General features: G+C 45.2%; 2 protein-coding genes across 5 annotated transcripts in view; one reads left to right on the top strand and one right to left on the bottom strand.

The window, feature by feature from the left end:
• Nucleotides 1–267: 267 nt before the first annotated feature.
• ptrh2 (peptidyl-tRNA hydrolase 2) lies at nucleotides 268–1,646 on the top strand. Of its 2 annotated transcripts, none has more exons than XM_012835763.3 (2): nucleotides 268–410; nucleotides 1,041–1,646. In XM_012835763.3, exon 2 carries the CDS (start codon nucleotides 1,043–1,045, stop codon nucleotides 1,562–1,564), a length of 522 nt encoding a protein of 173 aa, XP_012691217.1. In that variant the 5' UTR covers nucleotides 268–410; nucleotides 1,041–1,042; the 3' UTR covers nucleotides 1,565–1,646. The 2 variants fall into 2 exon arrangements, with proteins under 2 accessions (XP_012691217.1, XP_031427588.1); XM_031571728.2 differs by lacking the exon at nucleotides 268–410 and adding an exon at nucleotides 435–929.
• Nucleotides 1,647–1,648: 2 nt separating this feature from the next.
• cltca (clathrin, heavy chain a (Hc)) overlaps nucleotides 1,649–24,821 on the bottom strand; it is a 40,717-nt gene continuing 17,544 nt past the window's right edge. For 2 of the 3 annotated variants that reach the window (XM_012835762.3, XM_012835761.3), the window contains 27 exons: nucleotides 24,416–24,589; nucleotides 19,976–20,173; nucleotides 19,470–19,670; nucleotides 18,385–18,537; nucleotides 18,101–18,223; nucleotides 17,624–17,761; nucleotides 17,303–17,467; nucleotides 16,897–17,077; nucleotides 16,486–16,649; nucleotides 14,213–14,338; nucleotides 13,612–13,754; nucleotides 12,958–13,192; nucleotides 12,642–12,764; nucleotides 12,346–12,491; nucleotides 11,943–12,126; nucleotides 11,574–11,766; nucleotides 11,248–11,405; nucleotides 10,970–11,134; nucleotides 10,760–10,867; nucleotides 10,007–10,174; nucleotides 9,579–9,728; nucleotides 9,352–9,483; nucleotides 9,105–9,215; nucleotides 8,744–8,914; nucleotides 8,278–8,499; nucleotides 4,146–4,221; nucleotides 1,649–3,715 (listed from right to left, as the gene is read on the bottom strand). In XM_012835762.3, the coding sequence (XP_012691216.2) occupies nucleotides 3,576–3,715; nucleotides 4,146–4,221; nucleotides 8,278–8,499; nucleotides 8,744–8,914; nucleotides 9,105–9,215; nucleotides 9,352–9,483; nucleotides 9,579–9,728; nucleotides 10,007–10,174; nucleotides 10,760–10,867; nucleotides 10,970–11,134; nucleotides 11,248–11,405; nucleotides 11,574–11,766; nucleotides 11,943–12,126; nucleotides 12,346–12,491; nucleotides 12,642–12,764; nucleotides 12,958–13,192; nucleotides 13,612–13,754; nucleotides 14,213–14,338; nucleotides 16,486–16,649; nucleotides 16,897–17,077; nucleotides 17,303–17,467; nucleotides 17,624–17,761; nucleotides 18,101–18,223; nucleotides 18,385–18,537; nucleotides 19,470–19,670; nucleotides 19,976–20,173; nucleotides 24,416–24,589 (4,248 nt within the window). In that variant the 3' untranslated portion in view covers nucleotides 1,649–3,575. Of the gene's footprint in view, nucleotides 3,716–4,145; nucleotides 5,275–7,988; nucleotides 8,010–8,277; nucleotides 8,500–8,743; nucleotides 8,915–9,104; nucleotides 9,216–9,351; nucleotides 9,484–9,578; nucleotides 9,729–10,006; nucleotides 10,175–10,759; nucleotides 10,868–10,969; nucleotides 11,135–11,247; nucleotides 11,406–11,573; nucleotides 11,767–11,942; nucleotides 12,127–12,345; nucleotides 12,492–12,641; nucleotides 12,765–12,957; nucleotides 13,193–13,611; nucleotides 13,755–14,212; nucleotides 14,339–16,485; nucleotides 16,650–16,896; nucleotides 17,078–17,302; nucleotides 17,468–17,623; nucleotides 17,762–18,100; nucleotides 18,224–18,384; nucleotides 18,538–19,469; nucleotides 19,671–19,975; nucleotides 20,174–24,415; nucleotides 24,590–24,821 lie in introns of those variants that run through there. The other variant, XM_031571727.2, reaches the window with a different exon arrangement.

Raw genomic sequence — 24,821 nt, 5'->3', positions numbered from 1 at the left:
TACAACAGGTGTGTTCTTTAATTTAGTCATTAGTGTAGCCATACACATTACCCAGGGGAGGTCTTACGTATGCCTTACATAATGTATTATGAAATCTATTTTTAACAGCAGCCTTTAACAATTTTCAACAACATACATCAAGTGGAAGTGGAGTTTTCAGTTAAATTAAAATAAATCAACCTGTATATTTTAAATGCAGGGGCAGTGGGGGACACGGTTACAGTAACAATGTGGCAATGTAGCATCTTATGAAATAAGAACAGCTAGAGCAGAACATTCTGGCTCTCGCTAAAGATACTAGGTTCAACGTCATCAGGCTGAGACATTTTGTTGAGGGAGACCGACGTGACGTTAAAACCTGTGACAAATGCGGTGAAGACTACAGGGAAATTTCATATTTTTCGTCGGTGGTAAGGCTTCTATTTATTTGTCTCGCCCTTCTTTGTCTGAATGTGTCATCACTTATGATACGTAACATCCTAACGTCATGTAACTGAGTTATGTATTAGCCAAGATATTCGCCAACACGTGTACTACCACTGTTAGCTAGCTAACTTTCGAGTGTCGAGTTAACCTCGTTACAGAACTTGGGTCCGTATAACCAGTTAGACAACCGGTGAACTTTAAAGTTATGTTAACATTGTCAAAGAAATTAAATTCTGACGGAAAGATCTGCAGATGTGACTCAGTCATTTCTGCCACTTTTCCGCACCCATTAGCTAATTCACTGCCTTAGCTTGGTGGCTGGACCTAACGTTGTTACATTGATGTAGTTAACGTTAAACAAGTCCTGTTTTCATCTGGAGCTTAACGATTTGATCTGGGAACAACATTGCACCACAGATCGAATACAATCTCTGCATAACATCACTGGGTCAAAGATAATTGTTCATTTGATGCGGAAGTCCTTAAAAACGCAGTGTGTGACGGTAGGTTATAAGCTAATTTTCATCTTCTGGCTCTGGGCGGGAATCCACAATGCAGAACTGTGGAAGTCCAGAGTTATCAAGTGGATTTTAAATGCCATATTTCTATTTCAGGTATGGATTCGTTGAGTGGCCCGTTGGCCATGGGTATGTTAGCAGGTGTTGGCTGTGGACTCTTACTCGGATGGTATCTCAAAGGCCGGTTTGGAAAACCCATCGGGGGCAGAGGCGTACGGACAGACGGTGCTGGAGATGAAAGCGAAACGTCCTCCATGGGAACCAGTGAGGAGCTTAAGTTGATATTGGTGGTGCGAAAGGACCTTAGCATGGGTAAAGGAAAAGTAGCTGCTCAGTGTTCTCATGCGGCAGTGAGCGCCTATAAGCAACTTCAGCGAAGAGATCCTGATCTTCTCAAACAGTGGGAGTATTACGGACAGCCAAAAGTAGTGGTCAAGACTGAGGACGAGGAGAGCCTGTTGGAACTTTGGCGAAAGGCTAAAGACCTCGGACTTCTTGTCAGTTTGATTCAGGATGCAGGCAGAACCCAGATAGCACCGGGTTCTCGAACAGTTCTTGGAGTGGGCCCCGGGCCTGGTGATATAATAGACAAAGTAACAGGGCATTTGAAACTGTATTGAATATGTGCAACACTTACATTTGTTGTCTATGAATTAAAACAAGTGCTTCCTGGGGTTATTAAAGGTTTTCACACGACACAAATGTTTCCATTGTTTGACCATTTATTTTAAGAAGCAATTAGTTTCACCTGTTCAATCATTGAATGTATGAGGATTTTTCTTTCTTTTTTTTGCATTTGTAAGTGTATATACAGAGGGGACTACTGGGTTAATCAGGCATCTATTTTTAAATCACAATTCTATCATTATATATTCTACATTATATCTCATCCTTTAATCAGAGCTGGATTTTTTATTTTTTTTTATTTAGGAAAAAGAAAAATAATCAACGTCCTCCCACACATACATAGGCATTATCTGACAGTCAAATAGAATAACAATAACAGCAAGGTTCCCCTTGACTGAACCATACAGTAGAGGGTTATTCAAACATTCCCTGCGTGAGTCTGCTCTTCATTTGTGCTCATAGTGTCATGGCAACGGCCAACTTTACATCCAAACACAACACAGACAACGGTTATACTGTATTTTCCACACAACAGTAATCTACGCATTAGAACCCATCTGGATTACTCCATATGTATACGTCATTTGGTCGAGTCTAGATCATATCCAGGACAACAGTCCGGGGGGGGGGGGGGGTGCTTACTAATTAGGTATGATCAGAAAGATAAGATGACAGTGGTTTCTCAGGGGAGCAGCATGTATATGGTATAAGCACATAAACAGGTTTGAAAACAAAGCGCTTATCAAACTAGAAGTCTTTTTGTGGGGAGAGTGCTAAAGCCATTGGTAGTTATCAAGATCATTTGCTAACCCACCATGATGTGCACTGTAAATCTATGCATTAAAAGGGTAACTGTACAGGAGTTAGGTGCCTTCTTTTAAATAAAGTAATTTATACCAAATGGTAAGATCAGGATAAATTGAAAAGTCGAAAAAAAATAGCAGGACATCAAGGTTAGTAGGTTTTATATTCTTTCTGTACAGTCATGAACAATGACCTAGAACACCACGATATCCAGCATACACAGACTGTAGCACAAGGATAGGGGGAGGTTAGTCAAACACACAGATCTGAAGAATAGCATTCTTTTTTCTCCTTTTTTTTCTTTTTTTGTGTGTGTATTATCCCTCTTCAAATGGAATGGTCCCACACAAGAGCACTGGTTACTTACTGCACAAGGGAAAGTCATCTGTAGCACACAGAATAAACAAAAATACACTCATGACTTGCACACTATTTAACCTGCATAGGCCAGGGAAGGGTAGAACTTGCCAGAATTCAATACGTCTGTAGGCCAACTCAATAGGTCTCATCCGAAAAACTACACAACCCCCATGTTGTACAGTAATATTTTGTAGTGTTGTCATGGAAGTGGCAGTCTTGTGTTCAAATACTGTATTTTGGAACAATGTATTTTTCCCATTTTTTCTCTGAATATACAATATTTGAATGCATTTTAAAGACAGATAGAACAAGCTGCTCTCACACACACACACACACACACACACACACACACTAGAATGAACAGATTCTACATTAGTTTCTTCTCAATGCCAAGTGCAATTCTGATGCTTCACAAAAGACCTTATTAAGGAGGGCTTCATTTCCCCACCACAAGTCCTCCACTTTGACATAAATGATTCCCCTTTTAAAAATAAAATAGACAAACAAAATTAAAACTAATTAGATTGATGGAATGTGAAAAAATAATCCCCGTGATCCAAATTTTCTCTCTTCCTAAACAGAAATAAAGTGAAGTCCTTCATAAAAGTGTAAAAGGAAAAATAACAAGAGCCAAAAAATCTTTCATATAAAAAAAAGGAGAAAGAAAGGGGAAGGGAAAACATTTGCTTGCTTGTCGTCTTGAATGAAAAAAAGATGACAGAGGGCAGTTTGGAGAACTGGAGGAGGAGAGGTGGATGGACTGCTCCGAGCTGGGGACGCCAGCGAGCGCAGGAGGGAGGGATGGAGGGGCGGAGCGGAGCGGGTCCGGACGTCCAGTCCTTACATGCCATAGCCGAAGCCAGCGGCCGCAGGGGGCTGGGCGTAGCCGGCCGGTGCTCCCGTGTAGCCGTAGCCGTACGCCTGCTGAGGGGGGACGGGCACGCTGGTGGGTCCTGCGGTCAGCATCAGCTGAGGTGTGCCTTTAACACGTCACAAACAGACAGCGTCACAAACTGGGAAAACCTCAATTCAAACAAATCTTTACATTCAAGTATAGTGCTGAAAATAAAGCCCCATTTAAAAAAAAAATTACATTTAACAAACAGATACATTGTTCTGAAAGGGGGGAAATATGAATCTTACAAAAAAAAAAATACGTCTTTAGAAAGTTGTAGAACCGAGAGTAACTGACTGACCAATCAGATCTCAAAATGGATTGATGCCTTCTAAAACACGTAAATTGTAGTATCAGGTTATTATGGACAAGTTAATATGAATATTTCCCCATCCTACTAAAGACATCTCTACAGCACCTGAAGCATACCATCAATCTCCAGTGTCAATTGGAGAAAACCTGCCTGGAAACACCCCTTTAATGGGGGATCTGTTGTAACTGGTATGGAGACTCACCATAAACAATTGGTTGTGTTTCAGTGGCCTGCTCCTCCTCTTTCCTGAGCGATTCAGAGGTCTCCAGCTTGTCCACCTAAGAGGTGCAGAGAAAGAAACGACTTAAGCCACCTTCACAGATGACAGACTATATCAGTCACCACGCAAGCCAAGTCGCGGTTGCTCCTGCTGCACTGGGCGAATTTAAACCTGTAATTTGATTGGTGGGACAAAAGCAAGCATCGAGAGTGAGGTGTGATGTGAATTATTTCACACTGATTTTGACCCGTGATGCATCATTACAGAGATAGCCAGAAAAGGAACATTTTTGGTGCCTTCATAGAGAAAAATACAAAAAAAGCCCATTTGAGCCTCGTGCACCTTAAAAAGGTAAATTGCAGTTCCAATTCCAGAAAATTTCAGTTCTTCACAAATTATTCTTCTTAATCCAGCGGTCTGAACAGTTGGACGTGGTTGGACTTGAAAATTGGAGGCAGTTGGACTGCTTTTGACACTGCAGATTGCAGACATAGGGATGAAATGCTCATTTCCGTTTCCATGGCAACCTATTGCAGCACTGTACAAAGTCACATAATGCAGAGCTATAGAAAGACCATTGTCTGGGATCCCAACAGTCACCATTTTTTTGTTCATCCTTTTGTTTGCAAGATAAAGAATTGAAGGTCATCTGAATGCTCAGAGCAAAGATATGCACTGCATAGCTAATGTGAAGGTCACAGTGGACTTCATTGTGAGGTCTCCTATGTCTACACAGGTCCAGAGTCGTTGTTGCCATGAACTCTGGATGGAGACTGAAATTCACAGTAAATTGCAGGTGAATTGAAATGTGGAAGCAAAGCTGTGTAACCGACACGTGTCAAGAATTTTGACAATACTTCAAAGGGATAGCTCAGAAAAAGAAAGAAAGAAAAAAATTATATATATATCAATTCTCACTGATGTTTGGAAACCCAAAATGCCTCGGGCAATCAATTTCAAGAGATAAGAACTGCAACAAATCTATTTATTTTTTCCAAGCTAGTCCTTCAAGTTTGTAAATCACCTCAATTTGTCAGAAATGTTGATCTTTACTGCTGTTTTTCACCTGCATTTCGTCCTCCCCTGTCTTGCACTCCAAATCCAAATTTATCTGCAGAAAGTGGGTTCAGTTCACTACGTGAATCAACGAGTTAGTCATGTTAAGGGAAATGCGTGGATGCCTATTCATGCCTTCCTATCATTTCCCATTTCAATCTGGGGGACTTTCCCAAACAATTACACCTCACTTCAAGACATGCTTAGTGTTGTGTTCACATCCAGAAGAGAGAGAGAGCAAGAGAGAGAGAGAGAGAGAGAGAGAGAGAGAGAGAGCGAGAGCGAGAGAAAGAAGTAGAAAAAAAATTGGGGATTGAGAGGAGAGAAAGAAAGAGAGAGCGGGCGAAAGAAAGAAAAAGAGAGAGAAAGAAAGAAAGGAGATGAAACATCAGTATGAAGACTGAAAGAGTGTAGGGTGAGAAAGCTTGAGCACAGGGGTGCAGTGAACCAGGGGCGAAGGGGGGTGGGGGTGGTGCTCCAGCCAGTCTGGGCTTCCCAAACAACAGCCCCAAAGCAGCTGCCACAGCTCCAGGCCTCTCAGTGCAAGAGATGCTGGCATGGGTGGGGAGGGGGCAAGTGGAACAACATGCGTGCTCAAATGCCAAGCCACACGGTCATCAAGGTGCAGTTATGTTGTTAGCTGTTCCTTCACACCAAATTCCATTTCCATGTTGTGCATTTATAAAAATCCCCCAAACACCCTCTCACAAACATAGACACACACACACACACACACACACACACACACACACACACACACACACACACACACACACACACACACACACACACACACACACACACACACACACACTATTGGTGCAGTGGTTTCAGTATGAATGCAATTCTTAAAACCCTTCTTTTAATTATATTTTCAACATCCATATATTTGAGTTTTCTGAGTACTTTCACTTTTCAGTGAGCATCACTTCTTCTATGGGTAACTCACTCCTAATACTATTGAACAGAGTTACAAAAAAGAAACGTCTCTGCATACAGGGAGAAATGTATTCTCCACATGAGCACGTCCTTCTACCGGCATCTACTTCCATGGATACATGCAGTCTGCCACTGAGGCACTATGCTCTGGGGCAATCACAAAATGAGCATCAGTGAGAAATTGTATTTATTTATTTTAAGCCCAATTTCATCAATATTTAATGGCATTTAGTTTGACAAGAGGTATCCAGTTAACAGTGTACCTCGTGAACCTTCCCTGTGCTATGCTATGTGTCAGCAGATATGTAAAATACACTTAGGGCCAATGATTTTCCGCGATAACGGAAAACGGACGGAATTCGCGGAATGAACACTTTGAAACGGAATTGCAACTTTGAAACGGAAACATCATTTTGTTCATACAAATCGCCCAAATTCCCCTGTATTTTGGGCTGCAAGGCTATATTTCTTTCAAATAAACACAACAACGATTGCAACGATGAACAAACATTAATTAAACAACAAAACCACTGAGAAAATGTCACGTCTGCGCTGAACTCTGCTCCGGCCACGCCCCCCTTTTCAACGGTTGACCCACAGATCTCCGCTAAAGCCACATTCACGCGCTCGTCTTCCCAATCGCATTTAAAACAAAAAATGTTTAGTCTTCTGTTCTGTTGATGGCTGGCAAACAACAATCTAAGAAGGGCACACATTATTCACTCATTTTAAGCCATCAATCTACCTCAGGGTGAACAAAATGAGCTGAAACGGAAAAAAAAAAACAGAATTCACCAAATGTGAAACGGAAAATGCATTTTTTTGAAACGGAAAATCATTGGCCCTATACACTTCCTATCCAACACATCTCCAATGCATATAATGCATTTGTAGCTCAGAGAAGTCAATGGCCAATGAGAAATAAAACTGCTGAACTGAGAGGGAAGCAGAGCTCCAGTGCGGAGGAAAGTCTGCCATTACTCCTCCTATTGGTCCTGTTGCCTCACTAATGTTATATAGCAGTGCCTCTCAACTGGTCTGGCCTTGGGACCCACACTTTTATAGAAATCAAACCATGACCAAACATAAAATGTAAACTGACATTTCTCCCTGCATTGATGAGTTATCTGGAGACCATTTGGTTCACCTTTTGCCCAATTTAGAGATTTTGTTGATGAAGAATATAACAAGAAGTTTGAAATCACTCACACATGCTAACCACAAATGACAAGAAAATGCGTCACCCAGCAACATAACGGCTAAACTTTTCAAACTGAATTGTAAATACTAACAACGATTCAACTAGCCCACCAGTGGCATCCCTGTAGACAGCTAGTAAATCGAAGCTTTCCCCGCTCACGTTACAGCTCTAGTCCAGCAGGCACTCGGCACTCTCATACAGCACACTACGCATATGCCGCTCAAGCAGAACTTTCTGTCTCTTTCCGACAGGTACCTTTTCCCCTTGGGATAAGGGCATGAGAACGGCGAAGACTCAGATTTTTCCCATTTCAAAATAGAAGTTTCTGTTCATATATTTTCTGCCAGTCATTACAGTTCTGAAGGGGCACACATTCTACAACCCATTCAGAATGATTCAGCGACCCACCAGTTGAGAAACACTGTTCTACAGGTCCACCAGAGAGCATGGCTCTCAGTCTGGTCGAGTCCAAGTCAGGTTTAGGAGAAAATACTGGCAGTTTCAGCTAGAAGTTGTAGTGTGACATTGAAATATGCATACAAATCAAAATCCATGCAGATTGCCGAAATCAATACACTAATTAAAATCAATCAAAAAAAGCAAGACAAAACAGAGGTTGCAGTTTTCACCTTTTCCTTAACGAAATCGATCTGAAAGGGAATTTTAGAAGTGATGCTTAGAAATGTACTTTTAACTGTTACACCCAATAAGTCTGCTGACAAAGTCATAAGCCCCCCCCAAAAAAGAGGAAAAAAAATTCAGTCTGTCTTTAAAAAAAAAACCTACAAAAACCTATATTATTTCTACCATGTATATATAATCTTACCGTATACAATTTGAAAGCAGCGCTCTGTAGGCTAAACCCTTTAATGATGAATATTTTCCTGCACGGTCATGCTTGAGGACAGAGCTCCATACCTTGGAGAGGTACTCCCTCATGACCTGGATGAAGTAGGGCATGGAGAAGTCCATGATGTTGTGCCTCCAGGCCGTCTCCAGCACCACGTCGGGCCGCAGCAGGTCGTAGCAGGTGAAGAGGCAGGAGGCAAAGCACTCCTTCTTCTCCTCCTCCAGGAACCACTGCAGCAGCTCCTCGGCCAGCTCTGTGTCCTTGGACTCGGACGCGTACTGCATCGCATCCTGCAGGGAAGACACGACGACACAAGCATCAGTGCCTGATCAAACGACCTTAAACTAGTGGCTGAGGCTTCCTGAGCTGTACTGCATTATGTTACAGGTGGCTGATCTTTGGACATCACAAGTTTAGGACTTAACGAAACTAACAGCAACGATACTGACTAATGACAACACAGTAAAGTTGAACGGCTAATTAACAAGGTTGTGTCACTGGTACATCTAAGTTAAATGAAGAAAGTCCCCGCACCTTGTACAGTTTGTCTTTCTTGCAGAGCTCCACACTCTGTTTCCAGCGGTTGTTGCCCTTGAAGAGGTAGGCAGCGATTCTCCTGAACTCGATGAGCTCGTGCTTCTCCAACCGCTGGGCCAGGGTGATGTTGTCAAAGTTGTCATAGGCGTCTATGGACGTCCTCAGGGCCTGGGGGGCAGGGATGGACAAAAACATGTTGGGGGTCATTTAGGAGCAGAGCAGCTGCATATCTGAAAGCTGCAACAATGTCCTATTATGGCAAAATGTACAGACGTAAGCAATCATGGACCCATATGATTCTGATTCTGATTCTGATCTAATTCTGATAATAACACACACACACACACACACGTATTACCTGGTAGTCTTCCTCAGTGATAAAGAGGTTGTTGACTGCTTCGTTGACAGATTTGTTATTGTGGTTCTGTACTGACCTCAGGTATGGCTTAACCAGAGGCAGCTGCTTCACCTGTAAAATGAGAGGGGCGGGGCTCTGAGTGTTCTGACTGACATTTCATCACTTCATATTTACTTCAAGAGTAATGTGGCATCTCTTGTTAGGAAAAAACTACATTGTGGATAAACAGGATGATGACATTGCTCACCTTGGTGAAGAAGTTGACCGCTCGGGAGTGGTCCAGTCTCGGGGACAGCACGATGAGCAGGTCATTCAGTAACAACGGCTTGAATTCCAAGTAGAACTGGACAGCTTTGTAGTAAAGCTCAACATTGGCCACCTAAGACAAAAATGTGATGTTGATTACGCACTAGTACTCGCCACACTATCACCTGAACAGCATTTATGTGATGTCACAGAAAACGGGCCCGTTACCTTGGTAATGATGTCTTTGAACTGGCCCTCCTTCCAGGCGTCTGTGGGGTGGCTCATCATGGTGAGGATGGCATTGTCGTACTCCTCGTACTTGTCGTACAGGAAGACCAACTCTGCCCAAAGGTGGGCCTGCTCTGCAGCCCTCAAAACCTAACGAGGAAGATGGGAAGTCTCCATTTAGCTTTAACCTTATAAAACAGAGTTGTGTGCTTGTTAAGAGGTCAATTATGTATTTTCATCATTGGTCATTTTTTTTTATATGAACACACATTTAAGTAAATCACACTTAAAGGTTGAAAATATGGAAGTTATCAGTCTCTGACGCCATCTCTTCCAGGACTTAAAGCCATGGTTGGGCCTTGTTACATTTCTGAATGCCCCGCTCCGGCTGTAACCACGGTGGCATAATAACGTTTGGTTCCCTCTACCTTTGGAATGTTGACTCTGGACCAGAAGAGCTCCAGGTGCTCCCTCATCTTCTGCGGCTTGAATTTGGAGTAGAGGATGGCCAGCTCTGTAAACATGCCCATGTGTGCACGCTCCAGGCCCAGCGCCGACTCCAACATGGTGATCAACTCCTCAAAGTAACCGCGGTCCTAAACACACACACACAAGCTGGGGTTAGTTTTGCAAACCGCTACAATACTCAATCACAATGCACAGGGCTGTGGTTAGGCCTCCAGCAAGCCGCAGCTCTAAACACCAAGGCAATAAAATCTTGGCTGGCACTAGGAAGGGTTTTAGTGGAGAACTCATTCACCAGGATGGGCATATTGAAAAAAAGTGCTGGGGACTAGAATAATAATGTCACAAAAAGTTTTTAATTTGTGGGCTTTTGAAAGGTAGAGCCCTATTAGAGATTAAAGGCTGGGGCAGAGCCATAAACGATGCCAGCCAATCAACACAGTGCTTCAGGGGCATGGAGTGAGGGGTGTAATTTGATTGGGTGTTGAGCTCAACAACTTTTGGCAAAATCCAAACTCCTTTAACAATACAGATATAGTGTAAGAGTATTAACCAGCAATAATTGGCATTTATTATATTACTTAATTATACTACTGAGAGCAGGACACATACAGTATGACAGTATAATATTCATACTACGTTATGATAACATAGATCAGCATACAAATGTATTGAATATATATCGTATATGTTAAAGGTAGGGAGCAGCACTGTACCTGATAATAGTTGATCAGCTCCTCCAACTCATCAGCATGGACCACAATGTGGAGACCACACATCTGGGCCAACCGGAACTCCTTCCCATCCACACAGGCAAAGCACACCTAACAGACAACCAGCACGGTTAAATAAAAACAAAGCTCCATTTCAGAAACATCAACCAATTTCAATCAAGGAAGGTGCAGGTGGGGGTCTGCCCGACTCACCTCCTTCCATGTGCGTGTGCTGTTGGCCTTGCGGGCTCCGTCCACAGCCGCCTGGTACTCCCCGAGGTGCACCAGGGTGGAGGCCAGACGCCCAAAGTTGGACACGTTGTTGTACAGAAGCTTGGCAGCGTCGTACATTTTCTCGTCATAACAACGGTCGCCGACCTAGAGCACAAAGGGGGACATAACAAATGACTCATCTTCTAATGAAATGACTATTCAGAAAAGCTGCGACTACAAAGAGTGCAACCGCAATTGAGCTGCATGTCGAGTTGCACCTGCTGGATGTGGGCATTGTTTGGTCCGTTGATGAACTCTTCCAGCTCAGCCAGCCGGTTGGTCTTGGCCAGGGCAAAGATGAGCTCCGTCTCCACGTAGGACTCGCGGGCCTTCTTACGGGCCATCTGCAAGAACTTCACCAGGTCCTCCCAGTTACCTGAACAACAGTTGAAACGGTACCAATTAAGGGGCAGAAATGACAAGCAAACCACTTTTACTAACAATACTGCAGTCTACCGACACTAACAGGTGCTTCAAACTGGGACAGATATAGGTCGCTATCTATTTTGACAACCTTTCTTAGGGACCAGTGACCCTCGCTTACCGCTCTTATCTGCGGCCTGCACCACCTCCATGTAGGCGGAGGGGTCGTCTGCCTTGATGTAGGAGTCGATGGCCTCCTTCACCAGGCCCTTCTGCAGCTGGGCTTTGGCCAGCTGGCTCCACACGGCCGGCTCGTTGCAGCGCTCGGCAAACTCGTACGCCCGGTCCAGGTTACCGATATGCTCAATCAGGACCTGAGGGCCGATAAAGAGGGTCAACAAAATCCTGCTTCGGTAAAATAACCGCTTTTCAGTATTTAAGAAAGCTTCGAATACAAAACCAAACTCAAAATAACAAGCTAGGCGGTAATAATTTAGGTTATACATAAATCACTCATGGCCTTGTGCACAGCGCCATGATCTGAACGTACCTGCACGGCAGATGTGTTGACATCAAACTTCTTGAAAATGGCGAAGGCTTCCTCAAAGAGCTCGTTGCTGATGGCGATGTTGGCAATGTCAGGGGCGTCGTAGTTGTCCAGGCGGTTGATGTACTCCATGACACGAGTGCGGTCTGCTTTGATAGCCGTCAGTATCAGCAGGTTCTGGAGGTTCCTGAGGAGGAAAAAAAATATATGTTTTTTACTCCGGCACTCCTTTCACTAAAACATTTCTGTGCTTGTTCTACACACCAACAATGAAATCACACAGTACAAGACTACTGGGGGGTATTATAATTAGTATTTGTTGAGGTATTTAAAATGAATGCAACCATCATTCAAAATAATCATGGTCAATCGTGGTGACCAAAATGGCTGGTGGCTAATAATCTACCTGTGTTCACTGAAGACAGAGTTGTCCAGCACAATCTTCTCCAGGAGTTCAATGAGTTCGTTAGGCAGGTCAGCGGTCATGAAGGCCTTGACTGTGACGGACACCTCCTCGGGGTCCTGAGTCTCAGACAGAGCAGTCTGCACCACCTACAAAAGGAGAACGAAACCAGGGTAAAGAACATCAGTAACATGAAGCAACTAAAGGACCAATGCATCAAGAGGAGGACAGATGTATGAAGCAGTTACCCTGAACTGTCTTCTTTTTTACTGTCTAAATATGCGAGGGGTTGCACAGACCTGGTCAATGAGGGGCCTCCTGAATGGGTTGGTCTCCAGCAGAACGCTGGCCCACAGCTCCGGGTCCTTCCTGCGGACCAGGTAGCGGGACAGACTCTTGAAGAGAGAGTTCTCATTGCAGACCTGCGAGAACAAAAAAACACGCAAACACTCATAAACATCCCATCTAAGGCATGAGTAAACCAGCTGACAGTTTGTGCAAGTTAATTAATACTATGAGGCGCTATGGCAGAGAGAGAAAATCTGTTACTACGGTTACCATATTACATTGTTTTTCCGTGTCAGTACCACACTGCTAATGAAAATTGGCACTAACGTTGATGAGCTCCTGGTCGCACTGTCCCCTCTCGTACGCGACACAGGCCAGGTGGGGGTCCCTCTTCTCGCAGTACTTGCCCACCACGCGGCTGTCGTAGTAGGGGTTCTCCCGCAGGAAGCGCTCGGGGTTGTTGTTGCTGTCGATGTAGATCTTGGCGAGGGCGTTGTGTGTCGCCGGCTCCTCGCAGCCCTCATGGATACGAGCCTCCAGCCAGGGCAAGAGGAGCTTCAGCCTATCGAGCACAACATGTGACCGGTGAGTGAGAAGTGGACAGTACATTAGATCATCCTCACTGGACAGTTTTCCTATTGTTCTTCACAAAAAAATGTCACCCACCCGCCTCTCATTTCTATGCACTAGCAGTTATTTGTCCTTTTTAAAATCATAAAAGCTGCCTGGACTGAAAGATGTCATCTGCAATTCTGGCAAAAACTATTTTAACTGAACAGCCAATCAAATTACACCCCTCCCTTCTGTGCTCCTGAAGCAACGTGTTAATTGGCAAGAATAGTTTATAGTTAATCTGTTTCCATCCACAGAGCCAGGACTGTGTGCAAACAACTAAGTGTATTGGATTACAATCGCAGACTGAACCTTTCACAGTAAAACACCACCAAACAGACCACAGCATGATTTAGTACGGAGGTGTACCTGTTCCTCTTCTCCACTTCTGCCACCAGCTCGTCAGTCGAGAACTGGCCCCGGACCACCAGAATCAGGTTCTTGATGACGTCCTCAGAGCAGTCCACGTCCAGAAGGCCACCGATCACCACTGGCAGACGGCTCGGGTTCACCTACACCACCATGTGACCAACATACAAATTTAGTAAATGTAAACCCTATTGGCCAATTCATCAACTAAAAAATAAATAAATATATATAGTTAGTATATATATATATATATATATATATATATATATATATATATATATATATATATATTTATTAGGGCTGTCAATCGATTACATTTTTTTTTACGAATTAATCGCACATTTAGAAATGAATTAATCGCGATTAAAAGTGAGTTTTTCTTAAGACAAAATCTTATAAATTAACGAGTAATCACTTCATACAGCGTGTATTTTAGACACTGTTGTTTAATTGTATTTTTTTTTTTTTTTCAGCATTTTCAGCTGCCAAAGAATGACATTTTACCATACTGCATAACAAGCTGTTCTTTATGGAAACATTTTGACTGGTATGCTTCAATTCAGGCACCAGTCTATAACAACTGTCAACTTCATTCACCCACCTTCTGTACGTAGATCTCAATGTACTTCTGCAGGTTGTTGCGATACAAGTAGAGGACCAGGTCGTGCACAAAGTCGAAGCGGTCGCACACAATGATGAGCGGCAGCTGGTCTGTCAGCTTGGCTTCCTATCCATCGAAGACAGGAAAGACAAGATGTCAACATCACAGGAAGACCCCTGAACCGCAGTAACAGATTGCATCTCCACAGAAACTACAGTCCAACCTGCCTTGACTTCCAAAACACTTTTCACTTTACATATGACAACACAATCTTGCAGTGTTATGCACAGGGAAGGGATATTGTTTTTATTTTCTTGACCATTGACAGAATTCATTGACGGTATAATTCATAATACCTCACAAGCAGGCAGACTGGACTGTAATCTAGCAGAGACCATACGTGTAGGAGTAAAAGGTTACAAAATCATGATATCAGAATCACTGAAAATGAAATTGAGGTATCATTTTCTAATTACGCCGGCCCTGCGGAAGTGATTCCTAATGAGACCATACCAAGGAAAAAAACAACAACGATACTGAGAGAAATTAAAATCTCAACTACAGTAAATGGAATGGGTCACATTTCGAGAGGTTAGAGGACGGGTCCAGAGCTCACTGTTGCCCTTCTGCTCAAATGCAACGTCACACATACTCAATGACAAAGCCACCTAAGGTGTCTAAGGCTATCAGAGTCTGACAGCTCCCCCTGCTGGCTGCTTCCCATCACCGTCACACACCCTTACTGAGTCTCCGGTGCACCTTGCATGGCCTGGGAAAACTGTGTGGACTCAGCACACTCAATGCAGACGCAACGCTCGTGGTGTTAGTCCGGACATGTCTGGGTCTGCCTCAGCTACACAGTGAAAATAAAGTGGTTATCTTGCCTGGGAGACAAAACAGGATTGAAAAACCTGGGAGGTTTTCCAGGCTCTCAGTGTCTACGCCAACACACCAAACAGAAACAAACTAGGCAATTAAAGGGGGGGGGGGGGGGGGGGGGGTGTTCAGAACAAGCAAACAGGCTCTGGGTCATGTTTCAGAATTTGGTTAATTAAAAAAAGACCTCAAAGTCTAAGTAATACAAGCAGTTTTTTGTTTGTTTGTTCCAGGCTGGCCTTGAATGGAGTCTCCCAGTCACTTAGTTTTGCAGAGATGATGTCAAAGCCAATTGGCTTTGGTGCTTCTTAGCCTCCTACTCTTTTAAATAAAAAAAATTAAGAAAATAAAGAAAAGAAGAAAACCAGCCAACCCACGACATGTGGAATGGACCAACCGCAATAGTGGCTTCGATTCTGAAAAAGCAGGACCATGAGCCTGGTCGCCAGGGGTAACCTCTCGATCTCTGACTTCCATTTCTTCAGAGAGAAAAGGGGAGGGAGCAGGGTCTCCATTGACTAACCACAGCCAAACACAAAAAGCACCAACACACTGGCACAAACGTACGCGCTGGCCACTGGTCTACCGACAGCCTTGTTCACCCGCCCACCCGAGTCACGGCTCCAGCACTGAGAAAATGGCCGGCAGCCAAGGGTGGAGCTAGTGTCTTTGTACACAGTACACAAAATAATAATAATAAAAAATAAAATCTCCCAAAACTGGTGTTGCAGAGCCAGGGTGGGATGACCAAAGAAAACAAGGAGGAAAAAAGAAAGGAAAAAAGAAAGAAAGAAAGAAAGAAAGAAAGACAGAGAAAAAGAGGGGGAAGTGGGAGTCCTGTACTCGGGAGAGATTTACCTGATTCATGTCCTGCCCATTCCAAAGACACAGGGAAAAGCACAAAAGATAATAACTGCCATCAGGACAAAGGTTTTGAGGCACTGTGAACGTCTACTATGAATTAGCAAGAGGACACCGCACTACAGGGATACTTTGGTTTGTCAAAGCAAAGAAAAAAAGACCAAAACACACACACAACCACAGTTTCACCTTTAACTTTCAAGGACCTGCCTTTGTCGTGTACGGGGGAAAAAAGACAGTAGAACATGCAAAGCCTCCCTGGCTTTAGAGTATCCATATCCAAATAAATCGTTGCAAAGATGAATAAGCTTATATATAAAAAAAGAAAGACTTACAGCTAAAAGAGTAACTGGTCCCCAACAACTGAACTACATTCTCATAGTACACAAATAAGACCAATAGAAGAGGCCTGAAAACCACAAACAATTTGAAATGCAAGTGTGAAGGAGGAAGAGTAAGAATGAACTTGGTCACTTAATTCCTTATTACAGATGCATAGTGCTATGGTGAGCCATGTTTCATCTCATTTCCAGTACCTTGAGGAAGTTCTTGACGCGCTCAGGGTCGTAGCAGTTGCTCTCCCTGCAGATGCGCTCCACCTCTTTGATCTGGCCGGTCTTGCATGCGGCCTGGATGTATTTGAAGTGCACTTCAGGGTCCTGACTGAAGTTCACAATGGACCCCAGGAAATAGAAGAGACCTACGACACAATATTAGCCGAGTGACGACAGATGCTGTGTACTGTTTAAATAGGCATCTTCCATTAAGTTCAGACATTCAACTGCAAGTTAAGCTCATTTAAGACAAAAATGACCATGAATGTCTCATTCACTTGAATTTGTCTAACGACTTTCAAATAACAGCATACTTGTGTAATGAAGGTCAAGGTTGAAATAGGCATCAATAAAAATGTTGACAGAAATAAGCAGCATGTTACAAACTCCTACCCTCAAAGCTCTTGAAGGACTCGAAGAGCTCCGTGAGGCTCTGGGTGGAGAGCTGCTCGTGGTACTTGGAGGCCACCTGCACGCAGATCTGCAGGTTCTGGCGAATGTTTGCCGACAGCATGGCCCTCAAGCACTCCAGAGAGTCCTCCACCGACAGGGAGCCGAAGTAGTTCACCAGCCACTAATGCAGAAAACACACACACACACACACACACACACCAATGAGACTACTCTTGAGGTAGCAGTGCATGCCTGCACTTGTAGTTGGGGGGAAATGTATTAGTTAAGGCTTTATAGCTCCCTTCTAATCTTCAGCAAGACCGTTACACTAGCTTAGCCCGGCAGTGCAGGCATCTTCCAAGTCTTCTTTGAAAAGAAAACATTACTGTCATCCTGTGTGGCTCACCTCTGGGTTGAGCAGGTGTGTGTGGACCACGGCCCGCTTGATGTCGTACAGGTCTGTGTAGTGCTCTAGGGCCCTCTGGAGGAGGCCTGCCTTCTCGCAGAGCTGGGCCACGTGCGCCCTGTCGTAATTGGTGAACATCTGATTGCCCAGGATGGCGTCAGCGACCTGCGGGACGAGGAGCAAACAGAAGTCGTCATCAACGATGATAATCAAAGCAGTTGGCGACGAGTCACTGCATGAAGAGAGTCGCTAGATATACATGAGCGAGTGTGTATGACTTTGCTCTGTGTGTGTGTGTGTGTGTGTGTGTGTGTGTCTTACCTGTGGTGCATGCATCAGATTCATCTCGAGCAGGCGGGTCTGCAGGGGACCCTCGGTGGGCCTGTTGTTCTTAAGTGCGTCAAGTAGGAATGAAGTGCACTGCTGAACCAGGTTATACTCCATGAACACATCTACAATCTGCAAAAACACAAGAAACCCGCATTAAAGCTCAGTTTGAACAGCTAGTGAACATTCAGGCTCTTTATACAGACTGTATGAGATACAATTAAGAAAGTCCACATTGAGTCATCACACGGACCCGTATTGAGACATCTGCAGCGACAATGTCACATAAGATGACATCACCTTCGTGTTTTCTCTTCCATCATCTGCTTGTCTGAATGAACTCAACTCTCACTTCTCTCTTATTCCTCTTTTGCCATTCAATTCAGCTTTTCCACCTCCCCACTCTTGCAACTCCCACCCATCCCCACCAGGTGGCTCTCTTCTCTCTCTCATTCCACTGTCGCCTCTGACCTGTGTGATGTCGGCCAGCGGCTCCTCGTCCTGCACCAGCATCTGGGCGAACTGCAGACCCTGGTCTGGGCTAATGCGCATCACGTTCCTCAGCAGGAAGATCCAGTCTGGAGTGTAGCCAACCTGGAGGGAGAGGGAGAGATCATAAACCCGTCACTCCAACAAAAAGTCCTGGCTTTTTCACACCATTCCAGGAATTGCGGTACAGAGAAACAAGAGGGCACCGCCCTGTGGTATCTCTACTAAGGACTTATATTTCCTGCTGTGAGGACCGGCTGCCGTACCTTCTTGGCGTAGAGGACGATTTTGGGAAACTGGCCGGTCTCGGCGAAGCACTGGATGACCTTGTTGGGGACGTTGGCCCTCAGGTAGACGCTGAGGGCAAGGGTGGGGTCCACAGACTTGACCAGGTCTCCCAGCTCCTCGGAGCACTCCAGCTGCACAGAGGCAAAGCATTAAGGGTGAGGAGCAGAGAGGAGAAGAGGAGCTCAGCAAAGGCAGCACACTTCCATAAAACAGAGACCTTTACTATCCCAAACCAAGCCCGACCACAGAGAGGGAATGAGACGTCATTGTTACAGAAGAAAAAAAAAGAATTCTTCGTTGCTTGTGGGAATTAAGAATTTGGGTTAAAACGTTGGCATGTTCCCTCATCTAAATTATCTTTTATGGTCCGGTCGGATTCTCTTTTGGCTGTTGTTCAAACAATAACTTAAAATTATTTTAAAGTAGCTTAAACATTTCTAACTGAAACGAAATGCTGCAGGAACACAATCACAGTTTTAGAATGAATCATCTTCCGTTTTGACTGACAAAAATGGTTTTCAAATATTCCAACTAGACTACAACATTTGAACTACCACTACAAATTTTCCCCCAAGACAATAAGTCAATTTAGGCACCTAAATCTACTCCTTTCACTGTCTGTGTATATACTGATAGTGCGGATCATGAGTGGGAGGGAAATACACAATGATGCGGTGCATGCCCAGGGAGACATTTAGTTTACACATTCACATCCAGCCATCCAATGTCACTGGGACAAACATGTCCTTTAGGAACAAACCGAGAGTCAGTGATGAGGAAAAAATGGCTTCCCTCTCTGAAACCACTTTCAGAAGCTAAACATCCAAGCGCCCGCATAACAAACAGATGACCTCACTGCTAAAAAAAGGACAAACAGCGCTGATGACGAAAGGGAAAAGGAAACTGAGGCACACAGGCAAAGGCCCAAATTCAAAGCTACAAACAGGCATACAGATAAGGGCGTACAAACACACACACACACACACACACAATCTCCCCAAATACACAACCTACACACACACAAGCATGCAAGCCAGGCTAGAGGGCCCCTTCTCTGGCATACCTTATCCTCCTTCAGCCATTTCTCCAGCAGCTGCTTGCGTCCCTGCTGCAGGACGGGCCTGCACAGCTCCAGAGACTCAAACTTGTTGAGCTGGCCCTGGTCCAGCAGGATCCCGAAGTACTGGAGCAGCGGCGAGGTCTGGCCCGGCTGCGCCGGAACACTCTGGAAGCGCCGGATGGTGTCTGGAGTGCGCAGGATCCCCTGGAGACGGCACAGAGGGAGGAGATGGGTGGGGTCCGTGAGAGTTATTACGCACACGTTCACAGAAGTACATGACACACACACACACACACACACACACACACACACAGACCTAAGATAAACAGTGCACTTGAAACAGAATTCTTTTTGTGGTATTTCAATGAAAACTGCTTCACAACTGTACATGAAGGCGGAAAGCTTCTTGCGGTTCTCTTGCTTTTAGAACAGATCTGGCTTGACTGTGGCTTTGTCGATTTGTGAAGCGAGAGCACTTCCCGTTCTAACTAGGCAACTGCCCGCCGTACCTTGGGAGCGTTAGCTGCCACCTTGGCAGCTTCGGAGTAGTTTCCTGCCGCAAACAGGTTGTTGAACTTGCGGGCAAACAGCTCCTCGGCACCGGCCAGGTTGTTGCGGACGGCCATGCGCAGGGCCAGGTCTGGATTCTGAAGCACATTGGTGATGTAGGGAATGATGTTCTCTTCCTCCACACACACAGACAGCACCTGTAGATCACAGAGAGAGGAAGGGTTGCAGCCATGTTCTGGAAACATCAAGGACCGGGGTGAAAGTATGCAGACATGACAACAGGATACGTTCTTTGGTACATACCTATTCCTAGCTTTGCATAGCACAATAATGTTTTACCCTACTTTCATTTTGAAAAACGCATATGTAGATAATAATAGATGCCTATGTCACAAAACATGAATACCATAACCATTTAATTCGATAAGGTGTAACATGAACTCAATAAAGGCATATCATAGGATCTAACATGGAGTATCTACAACACAACCACCTGAAAAGAGAGCACAAAGGTCTTCAACCTTATTCTATTGGAGCTGCCTTTCCGCTACATGTGACAGTGTGAAAAACAATGAAACCCTATCCAGTGAATTAAACGCCACCAACATTTATTTTTCTGCAAGCCACAAACACCCCCCACCCCCCAACAACACACGACATCCGGTTATGGCCTCTGACCACAGAGAAGAGGATCTTCTGTGACATGAGGACACTGAACACCAGGGCAGGAGGGTGTCCCCTTTACTCTATGCAGCCTTGTCCCCAGGCTGAACAGGAGCTCTGTAAATGATCTACCAGTCAGGTGAAATAGGGATGAGAACAAGTTTATGGCCTGACTGTAAACTATGGAAAGGCAATATGGAGGCCGCTCATTGGCTTGGTAGCCCCATTGCAGAAAGAGTTTTGATCCCTCTTCACCACAAGACTGCTGATGTGCAAAATTTAGTGGTGGTCAAAGATGGAGATTTTCCTGGCACCGCTTTTTAACTAGTTAAATATGACTGTGACCCATGTGACCCTTGCAGCAACCCTCGTGCAGAATGTGCCTGAGCAGGAGCAGAAAGGCATTCCATGCCCCACGCTGGACTATAAACCATTGAAATGGGCTTCACTTTAATACTCGTTCAGCATCATTTTGCAGTTAATGATCAACATACCGTCACATTCATCACTTACCCCAGAGGGTGCAGATTCGGATCTGCGGAATGTGATGTGTGTTGTGAACTATGTTTCCTGTCAGACACACACAGGCTAGATTAGATGCGTACAACTTTTTATATAGGACTGGACATGTTTCATGTACTGTATGCTAGATCAGTAATGTTAAGATTAATGATCTATATGATGTTTGCAAAATACTAACTGCTTGTTTTGCATGTTCTGTAAGGGACTGTGCCCATGCTTTTGTCCGTGCTGCCAATTTTTTTTCCCTGTGTTCCCCATGTGACTGACTGACTGCCGGCTCGAAGTGGGGCCCCAGCTCTCAGTGGTGCACCAGGTCACACAACCACAGCTGTATTTGTTTCAGCCCCCCCCCCCCCCATTCTATCGCTCTCTCCCAGTATCTTCTTTCTCCCACTCTCCATCAAGAGAAGAAAAAAAGGCCCACCCCCCTGTAATATGGGTCAGCTAATAGACAAGACAGAGAGATGAGAAAGACACTGAGGAGAGGAGTAAAAATAGAGCTCTTTCAACCACAAACACAGCCTCTGTATGTGTGTGTGTGTGTGTGTGTGTGTGTGTGTGTGTGTGAGAGAGAGAAAACAAGGGGAGCACGGGGTCTGACATCAGTGACGGCCTCAGGCGAGGAGGCAGCGGGGACAGTGCGGTGCGGTGCGTCGAGTCAAAGCCTACTGCGGGGGACGTCAGGCCTGAGTGCCGTCAACCTGCTCCACTCACGCTGGCAGCATCCTGGAGGCTGCACTCAGATGGGATCCCATTTTTATAGCTATAATAAGCACGAGAACATGGCACCCCCTCTCGGCTCTATTTCTAGTAATTACTACAGGCACTGCTTGGGATTGTGAGCGTGGTTCAGTATTAACGTCACCTTGGATCATGATTTGGACCTCAACACGTTTGGCCCAAGAAGAATACTCTGCCCAATTCTTCAAATGAAGTCATGCTTTGCCTTAAAATCGAATTAAGAGTGCTTTATCTGCAAGCTATAGGACGGCACTTCATAATGCCGATCCATTTTACTGTAAATAGATAAAAAAAAAGAACAGAGGCAAATTAAGAAAGAAATTGATACTAATTCGAACCAAATATCTGCACTCAGGAGTAGCACATAGAAGAATTCTAAGAATTCAGTAACTGTCCATTTCTCTCAATTTTAGAAAAGCATATTCCTCTGAGCAGTCCCACAGTATTTACTCATATCCCAGAATGAAAGCTTTGCAGCCAAATCGGACTGTGGGCTGTTTGCGTGTGTGTCTGGATGCTATGAGGCTGATGGATGAAACGTATCGTCAAGTGTGTCACGTCACATGGGCTCTGCACCACAGAGTTGAGAGCCGAGGATACACGACAGAGGAGGAGGAGGAGAGGCCACTGAGCACTATGATGTCCAAGGGTCATTGTGATGCACGAGATCCACGCTGACTGTGATTGGCCTAGATTAGAGCACGGGCTCCTCCCTCCCCTGGTAGCAGAGGAATTAAGTCTGCCAGTCAATGCCGCCAACTGAGTCACATGACACATAATAGCTTGGTCTTGCTCATCTTGCTCATTTTTTCCCTCCATCCCTCCATCTCTCCACCAACCGCTCCCCCCTCTTCCCAGCCGTCAGTGTCTCTTTTCCAGCCTTCCTCTCAGCCTGTGTGGGAAGCTCTCTGCTCCAGCGTTCCTCCCTCCGTCTCTCTCCCTCTCTCAAGGTCATCCCAGACAGCAGCGCATCACGGGCAGCGCAAACGCAGCAGCTTTCCTTTTCCTCCCCCACCCCTTCAATTCACACTCGCTCTCCTTCCCTCTGTGACTCACTCTCTCTACCTCCCTCTTTGTGTCTTTCCTTCTCTCTTTCACTCTTACCCACCCCACCCCCTAGACCTTGGGGGAACGAAAGAAAGTGGAGAGGAAGGAGTGGAGGAAGACAAGCTCAGTGCCACACGCAGCCAATCAGCTGCTCCCCTGCCATGACTCATGGGCTAGATGTACGGCAGCAGTGTCTTTGAGGGAGAAAATGGACGAGCGACACACACAGACACACACTTGTACTCCAGTTGTGAATTGGCATTGCCATCTTTATCCAGTCGTAGCTTTGCAAATCCACTAACCACGAAACATAAACCAGCCCATCACATCCTCTACCTGAACTAGAAAAGCACACAGCAGAAAAAGCCTCGCCAGTGCAGAGGATTAGAACCGGAGTGACGCATGTTGTTTGGCCAGACAGAGCGTGTGTATTAGAGTGATGGTAACTCTAGTCTACGGGAAGAGGGGCCTGGCATGTGAGGTCTGACGCCGTCGGGATCGGCTTTCGGGCCTCGTGTGAATTATTGATGGCTTTCTGAGGCTCGACTGGAAAATTATTCATTATCCGGTGAGAACCGGTTATCCCGCCTACAACGGGCCGGGGGTCGTCTGAGGAAGATTGAAGTGGGGGGGGGGGGGGGCGGGGGCTATAGATACGCAAGCAAACAAACACGCGTAGATTCGCCAGCGATATTTTTCACCTCTGATCATTTGAAAAGTGGGCGGTGCCTCAGACACTTCTGAATGCTGACCAGGAGGGGGGGCTAGGCTGCATTATCTAGAGCTAACTGCTCAGCCATGGGCCTCTCCAGGGGCTTAACCTTGAAAACATGATTGGAAATGAAACACTTGAGAGACACCGAGGGGGAGAGAGAGAGAGGAGGAGGGGGGGGGGGGGGGGGCGAGGAAGAGACATTGAAAGGGAAAGAGCCAAAAGGGGAGGGAGGGTAAAGGGAAACAGAGGGATGAAGGAAAGAAAGAAACAGAAAGGGGTGGGTGGAGAGAGAGGACAAGGAAGAAAGGAAGGGGGTCATTTCCGTATCGCTCTGTGATCAGGGCCGGTGATGAGCATCCTCTCGGGTAATCAGCTCCTAAAGCGCCTCTCTTCTCCGCGCATCTCTCAGGTTTCCCTTGAGGCTCGGCAGATTAGGCTGTTACCACCACTGTGGCAGCCAAGGCAATGGCCCCCAATAACCTCTTCTCATTCAGCCATGAACATGCAGTACTCTTGGTGCCAGATGTGTTTCAAAGCAGTGTTTCAACTTCAACATTCACTTTGCAGACCCACATTGTCATTCACAATCATGGACTCACAATGAATTGCCACTTGCGTGAGAGGAGCACCTGCCATCATGGAGGCCTCCGTATCAATTGGATCTAGTGCTAAAACTGCATACCTGCCGCCACCACACGCACGCACACACACACGTACGAGGCTGTGGGAATGATAAAAGATGCTCAAGTACCTGTCCTTTCCTGTTGACACCGATGATGCCGGCGGTGGCTTCGTGTGGGGCAGTCACAAAGATGGTCTCCCCGCTGATGCGGTTCATGTAGATGCAGGTGCCGGTCTCCAGGTCGTACAGGTGGATGTAGCCGTACTTGGTGATGAGGAACACGACATCCTGTTTGGAGCTGATCTGAATGCACAGAGGGGCAAGATCCAATCAGAAAAACAGATAAACCAAATAAAAAACAATGAAATAAATATTTATTAATCTCATTATTAGTGGTAATAAATCAGAATACAACAATAAAATAATAGTTATCATTTCAAATTGCCACCTTTAAATGACCAAATTAGCCATCATTTAGAACAGTAGAAGTTTAGAGAGCCTAGAAAGAGCCCAGTGTTGTGGGGAAAAAATTATA

Source organism: Clupea harengus, chromosome 8 (assembly GCF_900700415.2).
Source record: "Clupea harengus chromosome 8, Ch_v2.0.2, whole genome shotgun sequence".
Classification (NCBI taxonomy): domain Eukaryota; kingdom Metazoa; phylum Chordata; class Actinopteri; order Clupeiformes; family Clupeidae; genus Clupea; species Clupea harengus.
This window is presented reverse-complemented; position numbering and strand designations above follow the sequence as displayed.

Excerpts from the sequence above, each read along its gene's own strand:
- ptrh2 (XM_012835763.3), top strand. The coding sequence starts at position 1,043 with ATGGATTCGTTGAGTGGCCCGTTGGCCATGGGTATGTTAGCAGGTGTT.